The sequence below is a fragment of the Malurus melanocephalus genome, unplaced genomic scaffold (assembly GCF_030028575.1).
Source record: "Malurus melanocephalus ecotype Western Australia unplaced genomic scaffold, MMel_1.1 scaffold_435, whole genome shotgun sequence".
Lineage (NCBI taxonomy): Eukaryota > Metazoa > Chordata > Aves > Passeriformes > Maluridae > Malurus > Malurus melanocephalus.
Window position 1 is genome coordinate 1,280 of NW_026623667.1, and position 14,400 is coordinate 15,679.

General features: G+C 50.1%; 1 protein-coding gene across 1 annotated transcript; it reads right to left on the reverse strand.

Annotated features, from left to right (window-relative positions):
* Positions 1-446: 446 nt before the first annotated feature.
* LOC130581786 (prostaglandin E synthase-like) lies at positions 447-7,096 on the reverse strand. Its single transcript, XM_057380082.1, has 4 exons — positions 6,865-7,096; positions 6,402-6,563; positions 4,941-5,023; positions 447-3,192 (listed from the first exon to the last, which is right to left on the reverse strand). Exons 2-4 carry the CDS (start codon positions 6,507-6,509, stop codon positions 2,943-2,945), a joined length of 441 nt encoding a protein of 146 aa, XP_057236065.1. The 5' UTR covers positions 6,510-6,563; positions 6,865-7,096; the 3' UTR covers positions 447-2,942.
* Between the last annotated feature and the right edge of the window lie 7,304 nt (positions 7,097-14,400).

The window sequence follows — 14,400 nt, forward strand, 5'->3', positions numbered from 1 at the left end:
CAGTGCCCAGGGCAGAGCCAGTGGCTCTGATCACAGCAGTGGTGCTGCCCAAGCAGGCAAACCCAGCTCGGTCCTGCTTCCCCCAAACCTCCACAACACTTCAAAATAAGTGCAATGCTTGGGCCTCTCTCAAGTTTGCCTTGTAGGCCTTTTCTGTTTGTTTTTTTTAAGCCAGGAGAGTTCACATTCCCAAGCTTTTCCCTGCAGCCAGTGAGCAGAGTTTATTTTTTTATTTTTTTTTTTTTAATAAAAAAGAAGAAAGCGGAGCTTTGCATGAAACCTCAACTTTCCTGAGCAGGGCATCAGCCTCAGGCACTGGACAGGCAGCTGGGAAGAGGCTGAAGGAGTTGGCAGCTCTGGGGCCTGGAAGGGGGTTCTGTAGCCTCACTTCTTCCTCCCCATGCCAAAATCTCCATCCCAGCCACATCTCCAACCACAGCAACATGTACTGGAGAGAGTCCATTTTATAAAGCCACTGCCTTTCTCATTTGAAAACAAAAAGCACAGCGGAAAGAAAACAACCAAGTGGAGCCATTTTATCCAACTAACTCAGACACCAACAGGACAGCACCTCCCAAACACCAGCAACTTAAGAAAATAGGAGAAAACCAGAGAAATTACATATTTGTTTCCCAGTAACTTAATGTAAAAAAACTAAAAAGGGATACTTATCTTGGAAAATACAAGCAGCTCCTTTGCAAATCCTAAGAACAGAAAGAAGAGCAACCACGTCTTACCCGGGGAGCTTCTCCAGCTCTCCAGGATTTTTGGGTGAACACCAAGCTTTGTAACAACTTGTTACTCAGGGAAGGAAAACTGAGCAGGGCTGCTTGTAATTCCCAGTTCTGCTGAATTAAAGGGTCAGCACAAATAATGCACACCTAAAAAAAATATTCCTCCGCAGGGCAGGTGAGTGCAGAGGAAAGGGATGTCTCTTTAGAAGTCCCAGGGCACTCCAGGCTCTGCAGTGGGGTTTAACATCCTGCTGAGGATCCATCCTGCTGGGGCTGGACCCAGCTGCTGCCCAGCTGCATCTGCTGCTCCCGAAGGAAGGATGTATCAGAGCACAATGATTTGTTTTTATTGGGAATATTTGCTTCCTGCCACCAGGATGCATGTGCAGCAGCAGAGAAACATACAGGGGTTCAAGACCTTGTACACCATGTGAGGCAGAAAAAGGCTTGTTTAGAGGGGTCTGTGTTACCCAGACATCTGTGTGAAGGAGAAGTGGCCAAGGGTGAGCTGCTGAACCTGCAGTCCTGCCCACCTTCCTCTTCCACCACTGCTCCAAATGTCACCACACAGCTCAGCCTGAGGCCACAAATGCCCTGGGAACAGGAATTACTGGTACAGAAACTTGTACCTGAGCTGGGCAAGGGCTGAGCATCAGTGTGAGCAGGTGTGTCCCCAGTGCTCAGTGAGGTCTCAGCAAGAGCATCTCCTAAGAGAGCAGAGTCGAGGGAGCAGCCTTAGTGCACAGGACAGGTGGAAGGGGAATTTATTTTCTACTCATTCTGGCATGCCCCTGTGATCTTTCTAAAATTCTGTGTCACCCTCAGAGGATGCAGGAGGCACTGAAGAGCAGAGGTTTCCTCCTGCCTTCTCCTCCACAGAGATGCTCAATGGCTGCTGCTGCTGCTGCTGGGGACAGTGGTGTGGCAGAGCAGCTCATGGGGCTTTGTCACCCTGCAATACCCCATCCCAGCCTCTCGTCTCCAACACGATGCTTTTGGCTGACACTGCAGAGCAGCAATACTGACTTCAAAACCCCTATGCTCGTTTCCAGAGCTTTCTGTGAACACCAGCTGGTCCAGCCTCTGAATGGCGTGGCAGCAGTGGACAGCAGGAAACAGCTGAAAGAAAACACCCCCAAAGCGGTCAAGGCACATTCCCCAAATAGCAACGGCCATTCTGCGGCCAGAGAAAGGCTACAAACAGAGGGAGAAACTCAGTCTGCTGCCCTGGGGGCATTTTCAGGCATTAGAGGCATGTGGACATGACTGCCCTTGGGAGAAAGCTCTGTCTGCAACCCCCTGTTTTGTGTGAGCATTTTAGTCTTTCCAGAGGTCCCAGAGCTTTGTGTCCAGCAAATGTGTCCAGGATGTGTGTCCAGGCTGTGTGTCCAGGATGTGTGTCCAGGCTGTGTGTCCAGGCTCTGTGTCCAGGCTCTGTGTCCAGGCTGTGTGTCCAGACTCTGTGTCCAGGGTAAATGATTCCTGCTGGCTGCTCTAGCCACGTTGCTCTGTGTCTTGCTGTGGTGAGGCTGAGATGGAAAAGCCACGGTGGCTGGCAGGATCCTGCCTGCAGTGAGGCTCCTGGCAGGGAGTGTGTCCCTTGCAGTGAGATGAGGTGGCACTGGGAATACTGAACGCTTCAATGGCTTCACATCGCTGCTTTGAATTCCCTGGAAGGCACCTGCCTCCTGTCCTCTTTGAGGGAGAGGGAATCACATCCCCACAGATGCATATGGCTGGGCAGGAGAAGGGTGGCTGCTTTATAACCCCTGCTGCCAACCACACCTGCTAAGAGACTTCATGGGACCCTCATGATTTCCCCTTCCTGATTCATGGGGTATTCGTGACCAAGAGGAAAAGGCACAACTTTCCCTTCCCAGTTCAAAACACAGAAAAACTTTCTTTCAATGACCCCTTCCTGGAGGGGTAGTCTGTGTGCTTTCCACCTCTCCCCCTCAGCAGGAGAGAGGGAAACTTCCCTCCACATCCCCTTCCTGCATGTCCCTCCTCTCTGGTGACTTCCCTAACGAATTCTGAAGGCACAGGAATTTTGTCACGGCTGCACTGAGCATCCTTGGGGTGCAGATGGCCTCCCTGGTGACATCAGACATGCACACACACACACACACAGACACAGACACACTCCCACTCGCAGGGTGACCAGCAGTTCCAGGTTGAAGGGGTTCAGGTGCTCAGTCTCTCCAGGTGTTACCAGTACGGGGTGGTGGCCAGGAGGATCTGCAGGGCCATGGAGAAGCAGGGCAGCTGGGCCACGCTGTAGGCCACAGAGCGTGTGGGTGCCCTCAGCCGCAGGAGGTAGGCGATGGTGTGGATGATCCGTCCCACGCAGAAGATGAGGAAGTGGATCCTGGCCACTGCAGGACTGGGATCCAGCAGGGAGTAGATGGCTCCGAGGAAGAGGAAGGGAAAGATGTTCTCCATGTCGTTGCGGTGGGCCCTGAAAAGCGAGATAAGGTTGTTCCTTCCCACTTGGAATTCCCTGTTTTCCCTTCTAGCCAGAGTGCCCATTCCTAGGTGCTGCTGGGCCTCTCCTCCCAGATGGGGCAGACACAGCCCCCAAAAAGCATCAGTTCTCCCTTGCACACAGAGGCAGGAGGATTTCGCACCCCTTGTCTCTCCCTTGGGACGCTGAGCTCCTGAAACTTTCTCTCCGTGACTGGGACGCCTTTGCCACGACAGATGACAGCTCAAGGGCTGGAGCTTTCAAACAAACAGAGCAAAACAAAGACCCCGTGAAGCTGCGAAAAGCTTGAAGCTGGTGTGGTGCCAGCACAGCCTGGTCCCAGATGTGGCCACACTACACAGCAAAAGGCAGTTCCAGACCACAGCTTCTCCASAGGAGAAACTCACAGGATGGGAGARTTGGGGGYTTCACCTCTCTCCATAAATRCATCCAGAGGGGTCGAGGAGGAGCRCCCCAACACCCCCACAGTGAGCCAGCAGCACCTGGGTAACTGCCCTGCAATGTGTCTGGAGGGCCACTGTGGCCATATGATGGGGCCAAGCCCTGTGCTCCAGCTGAACATGCACCTGTCAGGGTGTCACAGCATCACTGCCACCCCCCACAGCGGTACCGAAACAGGATCTGGCTGTGCCATGGGTGTGGGTTGTGTCCCTCCTCCCCCAGGGACCATCCTCTGAACAAACCTTGGGGACTCGAGGGTTCAGCAGGGCTGAAAGGACACACGGAAGAACAGGGAGGAGGGAGGAGAGAGCCAAGAAGCGTCCAGGGGCCTCTTTGGCAGGGGAGAACCTCCCGCCCAGCTCTGTCCCCACCCTGTGCAGACCCCTGGCTCTGCTCCATTCCTGATACAGTCTGAGGTGAAAAGCTGACATTGCCCTTGCTCTTGGGTTTAATCTGTCTTTCACTGGGCTGCAAACAGTTCAGCAAGGACTGACTCTGGGAGCTTTAGCTTCCCAAGTCAGATCCCAGGCTGCACCAGGTCTTTGCTGCAGCTCCAGTTATTTATTTTTATGGAAGTGTGTTTATTCTGAATAATCAAAAGAGGATTATGATTATTATTTCTGCTATTATTTTCTTTTCTGCTAGGAAGGAAATGGCTCATTTGCCATCCTCCTCCCTCTGGCAGCCCTGCAATTAGGTGGCAATGGATGTTTTCTAAAGCAAATGCTGGAGGCAGTGGGACGTGAGCAATGAAGTCCCCAACTGCAGCCCAGGGGTCAAGGACAGCAGGGCAATCCTGTTCAGTCTCTTCCTAAATCTCCCAAAAGGGCAGCCACATACAGCACTGGGACCAGTCACACAGTTCCCTGTCCAAGCTGTGCAGGGATTTGGGGGGATCGGGGGTCCTGTTGGAGCAGGACACAAGGAACCTTTGAGTGTGGGTACAGGATGAGACTTTGAGTGGCCAGAAAAGATTTAGTCAGAGCTGGCAGTTGAACCCAAACACAGATCCTTCTGTGGTCCTTGCTCCAGTGCACACCATGCTCTCATTAAAGATTAAACTGCTCCAGTGTGCAGGGTCCCACAGCAGAGCTCGAGGCAGTCTAACCATTTAGAATATGACTTGATTAATGAGTCCTTTAGCTTCCCACTGCTTCTTTGCCAAAAGCTGGCGCAGAGGGAATCCTAGCACCAGGAATGCTGGCATCAGAGGGAATCCTGGCACCAGGAATGCTGGCATCAGAGGGAATCCTGGCACCAGGAATGCTGGCACAGCTCACCTGCGGCACCGCTCCACGTCAGGGTCCTGGCGGCAGAACTGCAAGCCCCCGTTGCGCAGGGCATCCTCTGGGTTTGCAAACGCCTGCAAGAGAGAGGCCCCACCTGCTTACAGTCTTCAGGAACCTCACAGGTAGAAGCTTTGCCCTTTATTTTTAAGTCCTGCGGGGATCTTTTCCTGCCCCAGTTTGTCACTGCTCTTCATAAACACGAGGGCTGCTGGCTGCCATGGGCGCGGTCTTGAGGCTTAAACCCTGCACCACCCCAGGGGTTTCCTTGTCCTCCAAAAAAACCAACATTGCCTGCTGAGCAGGTCCCAAATTAAGGGTTTCAAGGGAGCTCCCACCTCACCCCAGACCACTTCTTCCCAAGAAACCCATTTAAAGGAGACTGTCAGCCAGCAGAAGTGAGATCACTGCTGGCACAGAGCTTGCAGACACGACGCAGCATTGCAAAGATAACCAGGACTGACAGGTTAGAGAATACTCCTTGGCTGGCTTTTTGGCAGTGGTGCTGTGTGACTTTCCTGTGGGGAAATAGGATCCTACGCTAATGAAKTTACAAACGAAAATGATTTATGCAAGCTCCCCACCTATGCTCAGAAGCTGTTCCTCAGGGACCTGGTTACATTTGACAGCTTCATTTTGCAGCCTGGAGAGGGCCCTGGTGCTTTCTTTAATCATGTTACAAGCCCAGACGGTCCCAGGCTGGAGCATCATTTAGAATCACAAGGGGAGAACACAAATCATCAATGATGCCACAGCACAGGACATTTGTATTCTACCTGGGTGCAGAAATGTCTCCCTGTCTCTCCACTGGCACAGTCAGGAACTCCTCAAATACTTTAAAATAGATTTTACAGACACCTGGGTTTCACCAGAAGTTGGGGTGAGGGTGATAAAAGTCCAGCGAGCCCCAATTCCTGATGGCAGCTGGTTTTCTCTGTATTTTCCCCCTAACCAAGAACCTTTTCCTCCAGCTATTGTTTTACTCCTCAAGACTTGCTGCTCTCCTGAAGCATTCCCATAGTCAGTCAGCTTCCAAAAGTTCAAAAGCTTTCTGCTACATTGCAAGAAAAAACCCCATTGCAATGATTTCTTTTTAAACCTTTTTTTTTTCCTTCTCCTTTTCTTCCAGACACTACAAATAACTGTAAACAGACTCTTTCTAGAAGCATCTCACCTGCTTGGCATTTTAGATCTGATTATTATTTAGATTAGGTTTCCAAAATTATAAACATTAAGCTACAGATGGTAGAAACAAACAAAAAGGGTCAAAGAGAAGTGAGATATTTATCTGCTGCAGCTATGAAACAAGTTTTGCTTTCAACTTAAGTCAAAGAAAACTCAGCCTGCTTCAGAATTTTTTGAACTCTAAAGGAATAAAAAGAAAGAAAGAAAAACTACAGAAACCCAAGCAAAGAGCCAGAAAGGGAGGAGAAAGAAAACAAAACAGGATCTTACCTTCTTTCTGAGTCTCACTTGCCCTGTAATGATGGCAACGACGTACATTTTTAAAATCAAAATTGTGCTGTAGAACGTAAATGACAGGAACACTTTATTTTCCATCATTTTGGGAGAATGCGCTCGGTCGCTTCAGCACTCAGAGCCAGCGGAGATCTTGTGCTGTGTGCGGAGAGAAGCAGGAACAGCCGCGTTTAAACACCACACCAATCCCCTCATTTTCCATTGAAAGCCCCCAGCCCGCCACGCTGCTGGGACAGTGAGGAAACCCGAGCCAGCACATGAACAGGATTCCCCTGCTCCTCAGGGTGAGAGCCCCGAGCCAGGACACAGCGCTTTTTCGGGGGGTCCCTGGCCACATCCCGACCTCCGCCCTGTCCAAACCAGCGCACCCCGCTCCCCGTCCCACCGCCCCGAGGGACGGAGCCGCACGGAGCATCCCTGCCAGCCGGGCAGCGCTCACCCGCGGACCGGAGCTCTTCAGCCGCGGGACTCAGGGAGAAGGTAAGCGCTGCCTCAGCCACATCCAGCCCTGTGCTTGCGCCCACTCCTCCGTGGCCGCGCTTCCAGTCCCGCCCAGCGCTGCCTGAGCACTCCCATGGCAGAGGCAGCCAGCCCTTCTGTACACATCCACCTGCCGAGGGATGGACAGGGGACACGGCTGTCCCCACCACCCGGGAGCCTGGGCTGTGCCTGCACCCCCAGGTGACCAGGCTGGAACCCAACCAGACTGCAAAGCCTTAACCCTGCAAGGAGAAGTGAAGAGCCGCTCGCCTGCCCCCAAGGAAGCTCGTCCTGGTTTTCTCCGAGAGGATGAACCAGGGCAGCCAGGTGTAATTTTGTCCTTGTTTAGAAAGTGCCATGTGAATTTGGAACATTGTGGAATAAAGAGTGGGATCGGAGCCTCTGCAGGCAGCTGGGCTGCTGTTTAATGTGAATTTAACTCCTTCTCCCCCAGTGCTGGCAACAGCAAACCTCAGTGAGCCAGAGGCATGGGGGCTGACAGCAGCTCTCCATGTTTATTAGAGTGGAAGGGCTGGATTTGGTGTTCCTTTCCTTAACACAGGAAAAAAAAAAAAGAAAGAAGGAAAATTCTTAAATACTTATTTCAGGAAATAGACAATTCTTTGCATATKCCTCTGAATCTTCCTCATGGCAATTCTGCCCTGGTGCTGCAAACCCAAAGACACTGCACTGCTCAGTGCAATGCTCTGGCTCAGCCCCACGACATTCAAGTGTGCAGGTGAAAGCACAAAGCAGAGAAGAAAATGCAAAGCCTGATGTGCAACAGAACCCACAGTGCAAGCATAGAAACTGAACTTAACTCCTGTGATTTGTGTTGCCATAGCATTGGGGGAATATGAGGTGGAAGCCATGTGGTCTAGTTTTTCTATCTGATACCCAGAAAAGCTTTGCAAACCAAAACCTCCTACCAAGAAATACTCTGTACAACACACCCACAAACAACGGAAGATTTGATCAGTTAGCACCACTTTSCACCATAGTGGTTAATAAAGTGTAAAAGCATCCCAATTTCATATCTAACTGGGGAACAAGAATTTTACATTAAATTCCAGGAACAGTTTGTCAAATTTGTCCTCCTCTCCTGCYCCAGAAGGGTCATCTTATTAAGTCTTGTGTCCTCAGCTATGCTGAGTGTTAAYCTGGGAAATTAAACTTGCGATTGCCATTGTTGTTAGTGCTCTATAAATCCACTCTGTAGTTCATGCATTTATCACAGGCAATCCRAAACAACCACATACATTGCATTCAATGAATTGTGCTATTCCTGAACCCAGCTGTCTCTTTTGAATGTGACCAGGCTTACAGTTCACTGACTATTTGTGCACCTGGCATGAGGCCTATAGTTTCACTTTTTCAGCAGTGCAGAGAGCCTTTGAAAACCCCAAGCACTTGGTTTGGAGGGAGAGGTACCTGCAGTTGGTCACCACCGCCCTGGAGTCAGGGTGGCAGAACAAGTCCTGGCACAGCCCTGCGTGGAGCTCCGAGCCTCCAGCGGGCTGCTTTCCTGGGGATGGGAGTGGGAACACCAGGACATGCAGCAGCCACATGGATTCAGACTCAGTGGTAAGAGCTGTGGTGATCACCAGCAAACTACATCCAAACCTACCCACGTATCCCTGGAGCTCAGCAGGGCATTACAAACACCATAATGCCGAGTATAAGTGGGTGGTGGCAAAGCCACATCCCAAACACTGCTCCCTCCCATCCCTCTTCTCCACAGCTGATAGGGACCAACCCATACAGAAGACCTCGGTGCCCAAGGTTTGGGGTTATGCAGGGCCAGACCAGCCCTTCAGCRTGGGTGAGACTTTCTCCAGAAGCCCTTTCTCCCAGGAGCCTCCCAGGAGAGAGGGCAGGCAGCCACACCCTTCACCAACACATCACACCCTCCATCCGGCAGCTCCAGTTTTTACCAGGTTGGGATCCAGCCCACAGGGTCTTCGCTGCTGGGACCTTCTTCCTTCATGCACCTTCTTCTCCTCCTGAGGCAGCCAACACCTCACTGAGCAGCAGGAATATCCACCTGCAGACGAGCCAGGACTCCTCCTGCCAGCCAGCCAGACTTCACCTTGGCATTGTTCAAACACTGGCAAAAAGCCCTGGACAATGTGCACCAGCAACTGGCACAAATTTACATTGAATGAAAAGATCAAGAAGCACACCTTGTTTAGGGATAAGCCCTCAGGGCAAATTCACATGTAGATGTGCTAATTTTAGAAAAGTTGTTTTTATTCTTCTGTTTATGCATTTCAACCCTTTCACTGTTACACAGAGTGGAATCCCAATGGGGAAGGATGTGGATGGGGATGAGGGATAGAAACTGACTGTTGAGGCAGCTCTAATGCTCCTGGGATCCTGGCACCTTCTTGGTTTCAGAAGGTTCAGAGGTCTCCTGCTKGGTAGGACACATCCACACTTGCACCTTCCTGGCTTTTGGGATCCAAGGCAACGCAGCTGCCAGAAGTGTGTTCAACCATCCCATTAATGCATGCGGAAGCAGGCTGTTAATATTAATGGGTTGATCCTCCTCCACAGAGCATATCCTGCCAGGACACAGCCCTTGCCTGAAGGAGGTCAGGTCCTAAGGAAAATATCTTTAAGTGGTGGATTAAAGCCTTGAGCATAGGAGGTCTCAATCCAGGAAGAGATTTACCTAAAATCCAACACCACTAGTGAAAAATGCTTTTTTCTGAGAAATTATTAATAAGAATCTGGATGAGGCTTTGAAGGATTAGGTTGTCAGGTTAGACTGACCCCAGAAACAGTAGGGAAAAAATGGAGCATTTTGCTGGAGGAGGAACTGAACTGTAGGAGGCAGAAGGAATGAAAAACTCATGGGAGGTGCTTGAGAGAAGTACTTAAAAATAGAAACCCGTAACATCAATTCTGCTTTGGAAAGATTATGAAATAAAAATCACCTTTAATTCCCACACAGGTTATTTATTTGACCAACTGAATTGTGCTACAGTATTGTGAGTACATTTTTCCTCTCTTGCTATGCGGGGGAATTTCCTGGTGGCAGCGAAAGGAGAGGATTGGTTCAGTGGAGCACTGGCACGTCCGGTGGCACTGGTACAGCTTGGGCTCCACCCTGATCCCAAAAGGCAGCCRACACTGAGCAATTACAGCTCGGATTCCCCAAAATTTTCCCAAATGAGCAATTACATCCCACAGCTAGGGCTAGGCAAAGAGCCCCAGGGGACTGCCCCAAGCTGGAGAACAGGCAGGTGGGTGGCACTTCTCCAGCGTGGTTCCACATGCTGGTGGAGAAAATGCACAGCCCAGCTGGGATTTTGCTTGCCCTGGGCCCACAGCTCAGCCCAGGAATTGAGCCACATTCTTGGTTTGTTCCAACACTACCGTGGACACTGGTGCCCTCCTTCCCTGCCATTTCTTCCTGCTGCTCCCAGCACAAAGCCTTGGAGCCTGCACATCCCAGCGTTCACCTGCCYGTGGCTGCACCTATCCTGGGAAACCCAGCTGCCAAGGGAGGCTGTGCTGTGCTGGCTCATCACACACRATGACTTTTCAAGTAAAGGCATGAGTGTTTTAGCTRTTTATTAGCGAGAAGGGCGCTGGTCTGCACRAAAGCTCCCACCACCATGACGCACSGTCCATGGATGTGTGAAATCSTGTTGCTTCACCTGCAGATCCCCATCCCCAAACTYYTGGGCTCCTTGTGCTCATTTCAGTGAGCAGGACACAGAAGATACTGCAAARTTATTAATCAATGGACCCACCAGCATCTCTGGTCTCCAGCATCAGCATCTCACGAAACAACTGGGATGCTTCAGCCTTTGGCAAACTCAGATTTTGTTCTGGTTTGCATTTTAAAAGTGACAGTACTGGCTGCAGCTATCTGAGAGGCCTCAGGCATGAGGAATGTACGATCAGACTTTCCCAAATTGTCCTTCACACTCAGAAGAACAGATGCCTGCAACAGAAGAAAGCCATCAGGAGAGGCCCGGGGAAGGGGCAGGGGTGGGGTGGCTCTGAGTCTCAGGCACAGCAGAGGAARCTGCTGTTCCTCAGCCAGCCCCAGGGAACAGGCCCAGGGCCAAGTGAGAGGCAGTGGCACGTCCTCCTGCCTTCTCCCTGCAGCTCCATCCACCGTCCTTTCCTGCTTGCTCCCAGGCTGCTGCCCTGCTCCCAAACATTTCCCCAGATTGTCATACCCACCCTGGCTGCAGAGGAGTCACTGCGTCCTCTGCTGCTGTGACAGTAAGGAAACACTTGAAGAGAGGCCATCAGGCTGTGAGTGTGTGGGAAGTAGATTATTTTCTCATATTCTGAGCCTCACATGGATTCATGCCTGGGCTTTCTCTTAGAGGAAAGAATTCCTTGGCTACACTGCTCTGTGCCTTCAGGGATAAAAACCTYGCTGGGAGAGGGGCTGAAGGAAGTTATTTCTCCTCTCTCCTGCTTTCTCCCYCTGCCCCAGCTGGTTTAAGAGCTGGCTTTAGGCAGAGCTGCACCTGCCACTTCTGCACCAGGCAAAGGTAGGAGATAGGGGTCAGGGCTTGGGGTGTGGGGAAGCCACGTCTCTCTCACTCAGCCACACCGCAGCAACTCGTGATGTGTTTTGCTTCCAAGGAATGAGATCCCATCAGCTGTAAACAACAGGCAAAACCCATTTATGTTACTGCCCAAAAAGAGGGAGTTCCCTGCCARACTGAGAGAGAAGATGAACAAATTGCTGCCAAAAATTTCAGAACTTGGGAACATTTCCTAGACTTCAAGCATTTGCAAAACTACAGCGTAGACACAGATTCCCTGGTGAGGTGCTCTTAAACAAGAGCAAAAGTAAAGGATGCTGCAGGGTCCTGCCTCCACATGCTGTGTTGTAGAGAAATGAGAATCAGGGCATGGGAATCACAGCATTAAGAACCCTGGCTCACTAACGGGGCTGGGAGAGAAAGCAGCTGTGGTCCTTGATTCCAGCCTTTTGGAGACCTGACATTCAACAGCAATGATCAGCTTTAAGGGGAAAAGTAGAAAACAAACCTMCCAGTTCTTAGGCTGTTAACCCTGCCTTGCAACCCAGGAACAACAGGCTGCAGAGCTTGTCCGTTTGTAAGTCTTTTAAGTCCTGTTTTCAACGGATAGGCATTTTCAAGTTCTCACAGGACAAGAGAGGATGGAAAGTTCAGCACATCATTGCTGTCCATGACCTGAGCTGTAAGTGGCTACAGTTGGAACCAACTCCAAGGAGATCCTTCCTTRGTGGCCTTGCCATAGTGCTTCACCCTCCAAAAAGCTTTGGAAGACACACAGCTTATTTTTAAAGCYCYGAGTTCTCTGTGTCCCCTYCATCACCCCTAAGTTAAACAGCAGYATTTCCTCCCACCGTCCMATATAGGTCACGTTGTCTAAATCTCTTTATCACACATGCTGATCTCGTAAATGCTATCGCTTTGCAATGTCCTGGAGAGTGACTGGGCTTCCTAGAGCAGATCAGGGCCTCCTTCCCACAAGACCTGACTCAGAAAAAAGTCAGAGCTGCTCGGCAGTTTGAGGTTTTTATGACTGCAGTCACTGATCATAGCTATGTTCCAGACATAYCCAAAAACTTTCCCTTTTCCCTGCACTGATTCATGAATGACACATTTTTTGGGYTTGCTTTTAGGATGAAAGGTGGTCCAGGTCTCCCTTCTGCTGTTGTTAATAAAAACCCCTCTCTAGCAATGCTAAAAACACCACAATCAGCCTGGAAAGCAGGGAGCAATTTAGCTGTGTTATTTACAGCCTCCTTGCCTGGAAGCTTTTTATTGTGCTGTTGTCTCAACTGGCTTTTACTCACTGCGGTGGGAGCACTGACACAACATGACCCAGGCTGCTTGACCTTGACTTTATCCAGAGCAGAATTTGGGTTGAATGATGCAAAGAAGTAGAGAAACCTCTCCACGCTACTCTGCAGGCAGTGATGCTTGGGCTAACCATCCTAAGTTTTCTTCTCTGCCTGAATGACCCATCAGCAGGACTCCAGGAGCCTGCCCAGGCCCCATGCTTCGATTACTCTCCTGATTTACAWCCTCATGTCCATGATGTTCCCAGGAATCTGCTCCACCCTATGTTTATGCAATCCTGACTGCTCTCCACAGCCCTCCAGGGGGGAATACGTACTTTTTCCAACTATTTACAAAGCAGCAGAATGCATCTCTCTAGCACAGCATGTTTCTGTTAACAGTGCTACCGGCTCAGGCAAAACTGAACGAGAAGTAATCTGACAATTAGCAGGAGAGAAGCTGAATCTCAGCTGTGGAAAGGCTGTAGGGACAAGAGGCCATGGGATGCTCCATTAGTAGGGCTAGAGCTGTCCCACAAGGAGAATTGGACAGTAGGAAGGGGCAGAGAGCTGTGATGCACTATTATCACAGCAAGGCAAGCTGGTGGGATTGTTCAGTGGTGGAAGAAGCTATTCTTCACCATGAGCAGGGCCCTGCAGGGTTGTACCAGCCACAGGACACACCGTGGTTTCATGGCAGGACGTGCCCCTGGGGGAGACAGCAATAGACTGAGGCTCTCTAGCCCCATTCATCCTGATTCATCCAGGTTTCAGAAGTCAGAGATGAATTTAAGCTCTGAATCACAAGGTTTAATTCTCTTTCTTGTAAATTTGTTGTCATAYATAAAGGTAATGCTTGATAATTACATGTGCCAAGTCACCTTCCAGACTGTTAAAATTAAATTACTTCTCGAGACAATTAAGTTCCATCATAAAACAAGATTTRAACAATAAGCTCCATAATGAAACACAATTTAAATGAAGATGATGATGATAATTAAAAAAAAAATAATAGTATTTTAATGGGATCTCCTTTCCTTCTTGTCCATGCCACAGACAGACACTCCGGGGAATTAAGAAGAACAGCAGTTCTTGCTCAGCTTTGCCCAGCATTCTCCTCCTTTGAAACATGTCTGTGAAAGCACCTCTTACTCAGCTTTACCGCAGTCCCACTTTCTTTCATCTCTCTTCAAAGGAGATTTCTCCATGCTTTTGATTATYCCAGTCATACTTTCATATTTCCCTCCAATGCTGAAACAAGCAGACGACCGACACATGACTGCCAACTTGTTCTTCCCTTGCACTTCAAACGTCCTTCAACCTCCTGAGAGCTCATTTTTCTTTTAAACGCCACAAGTCCTCACTGAGGGGTCTAGGATGACTCCACACCAAGTTATTCAGTACTCTGGAGGGGCTACTCCCAAACTGAAGGWATTCCAGCAATGCTACATAGAAGACAGCCCTGGGACAGTTCATAGCAATCAAGCATTAGATCTGGCTGCTCATCCCTGCTCCTTCAGGGCCTTTCTGTGTCCTCCAGCCAATCTGCTCTTTCTCTGGATCTAACATTGTTCTTTGCAGAGCACATCCGTTCTCCTGTTTTCAACTCGTTCCAGCTCCCTGTTGGTCACAGGGTTCTCAGTTCTCAAACACACATTTTAACAATAGCTGGAAACTGGAGTCCTGCAG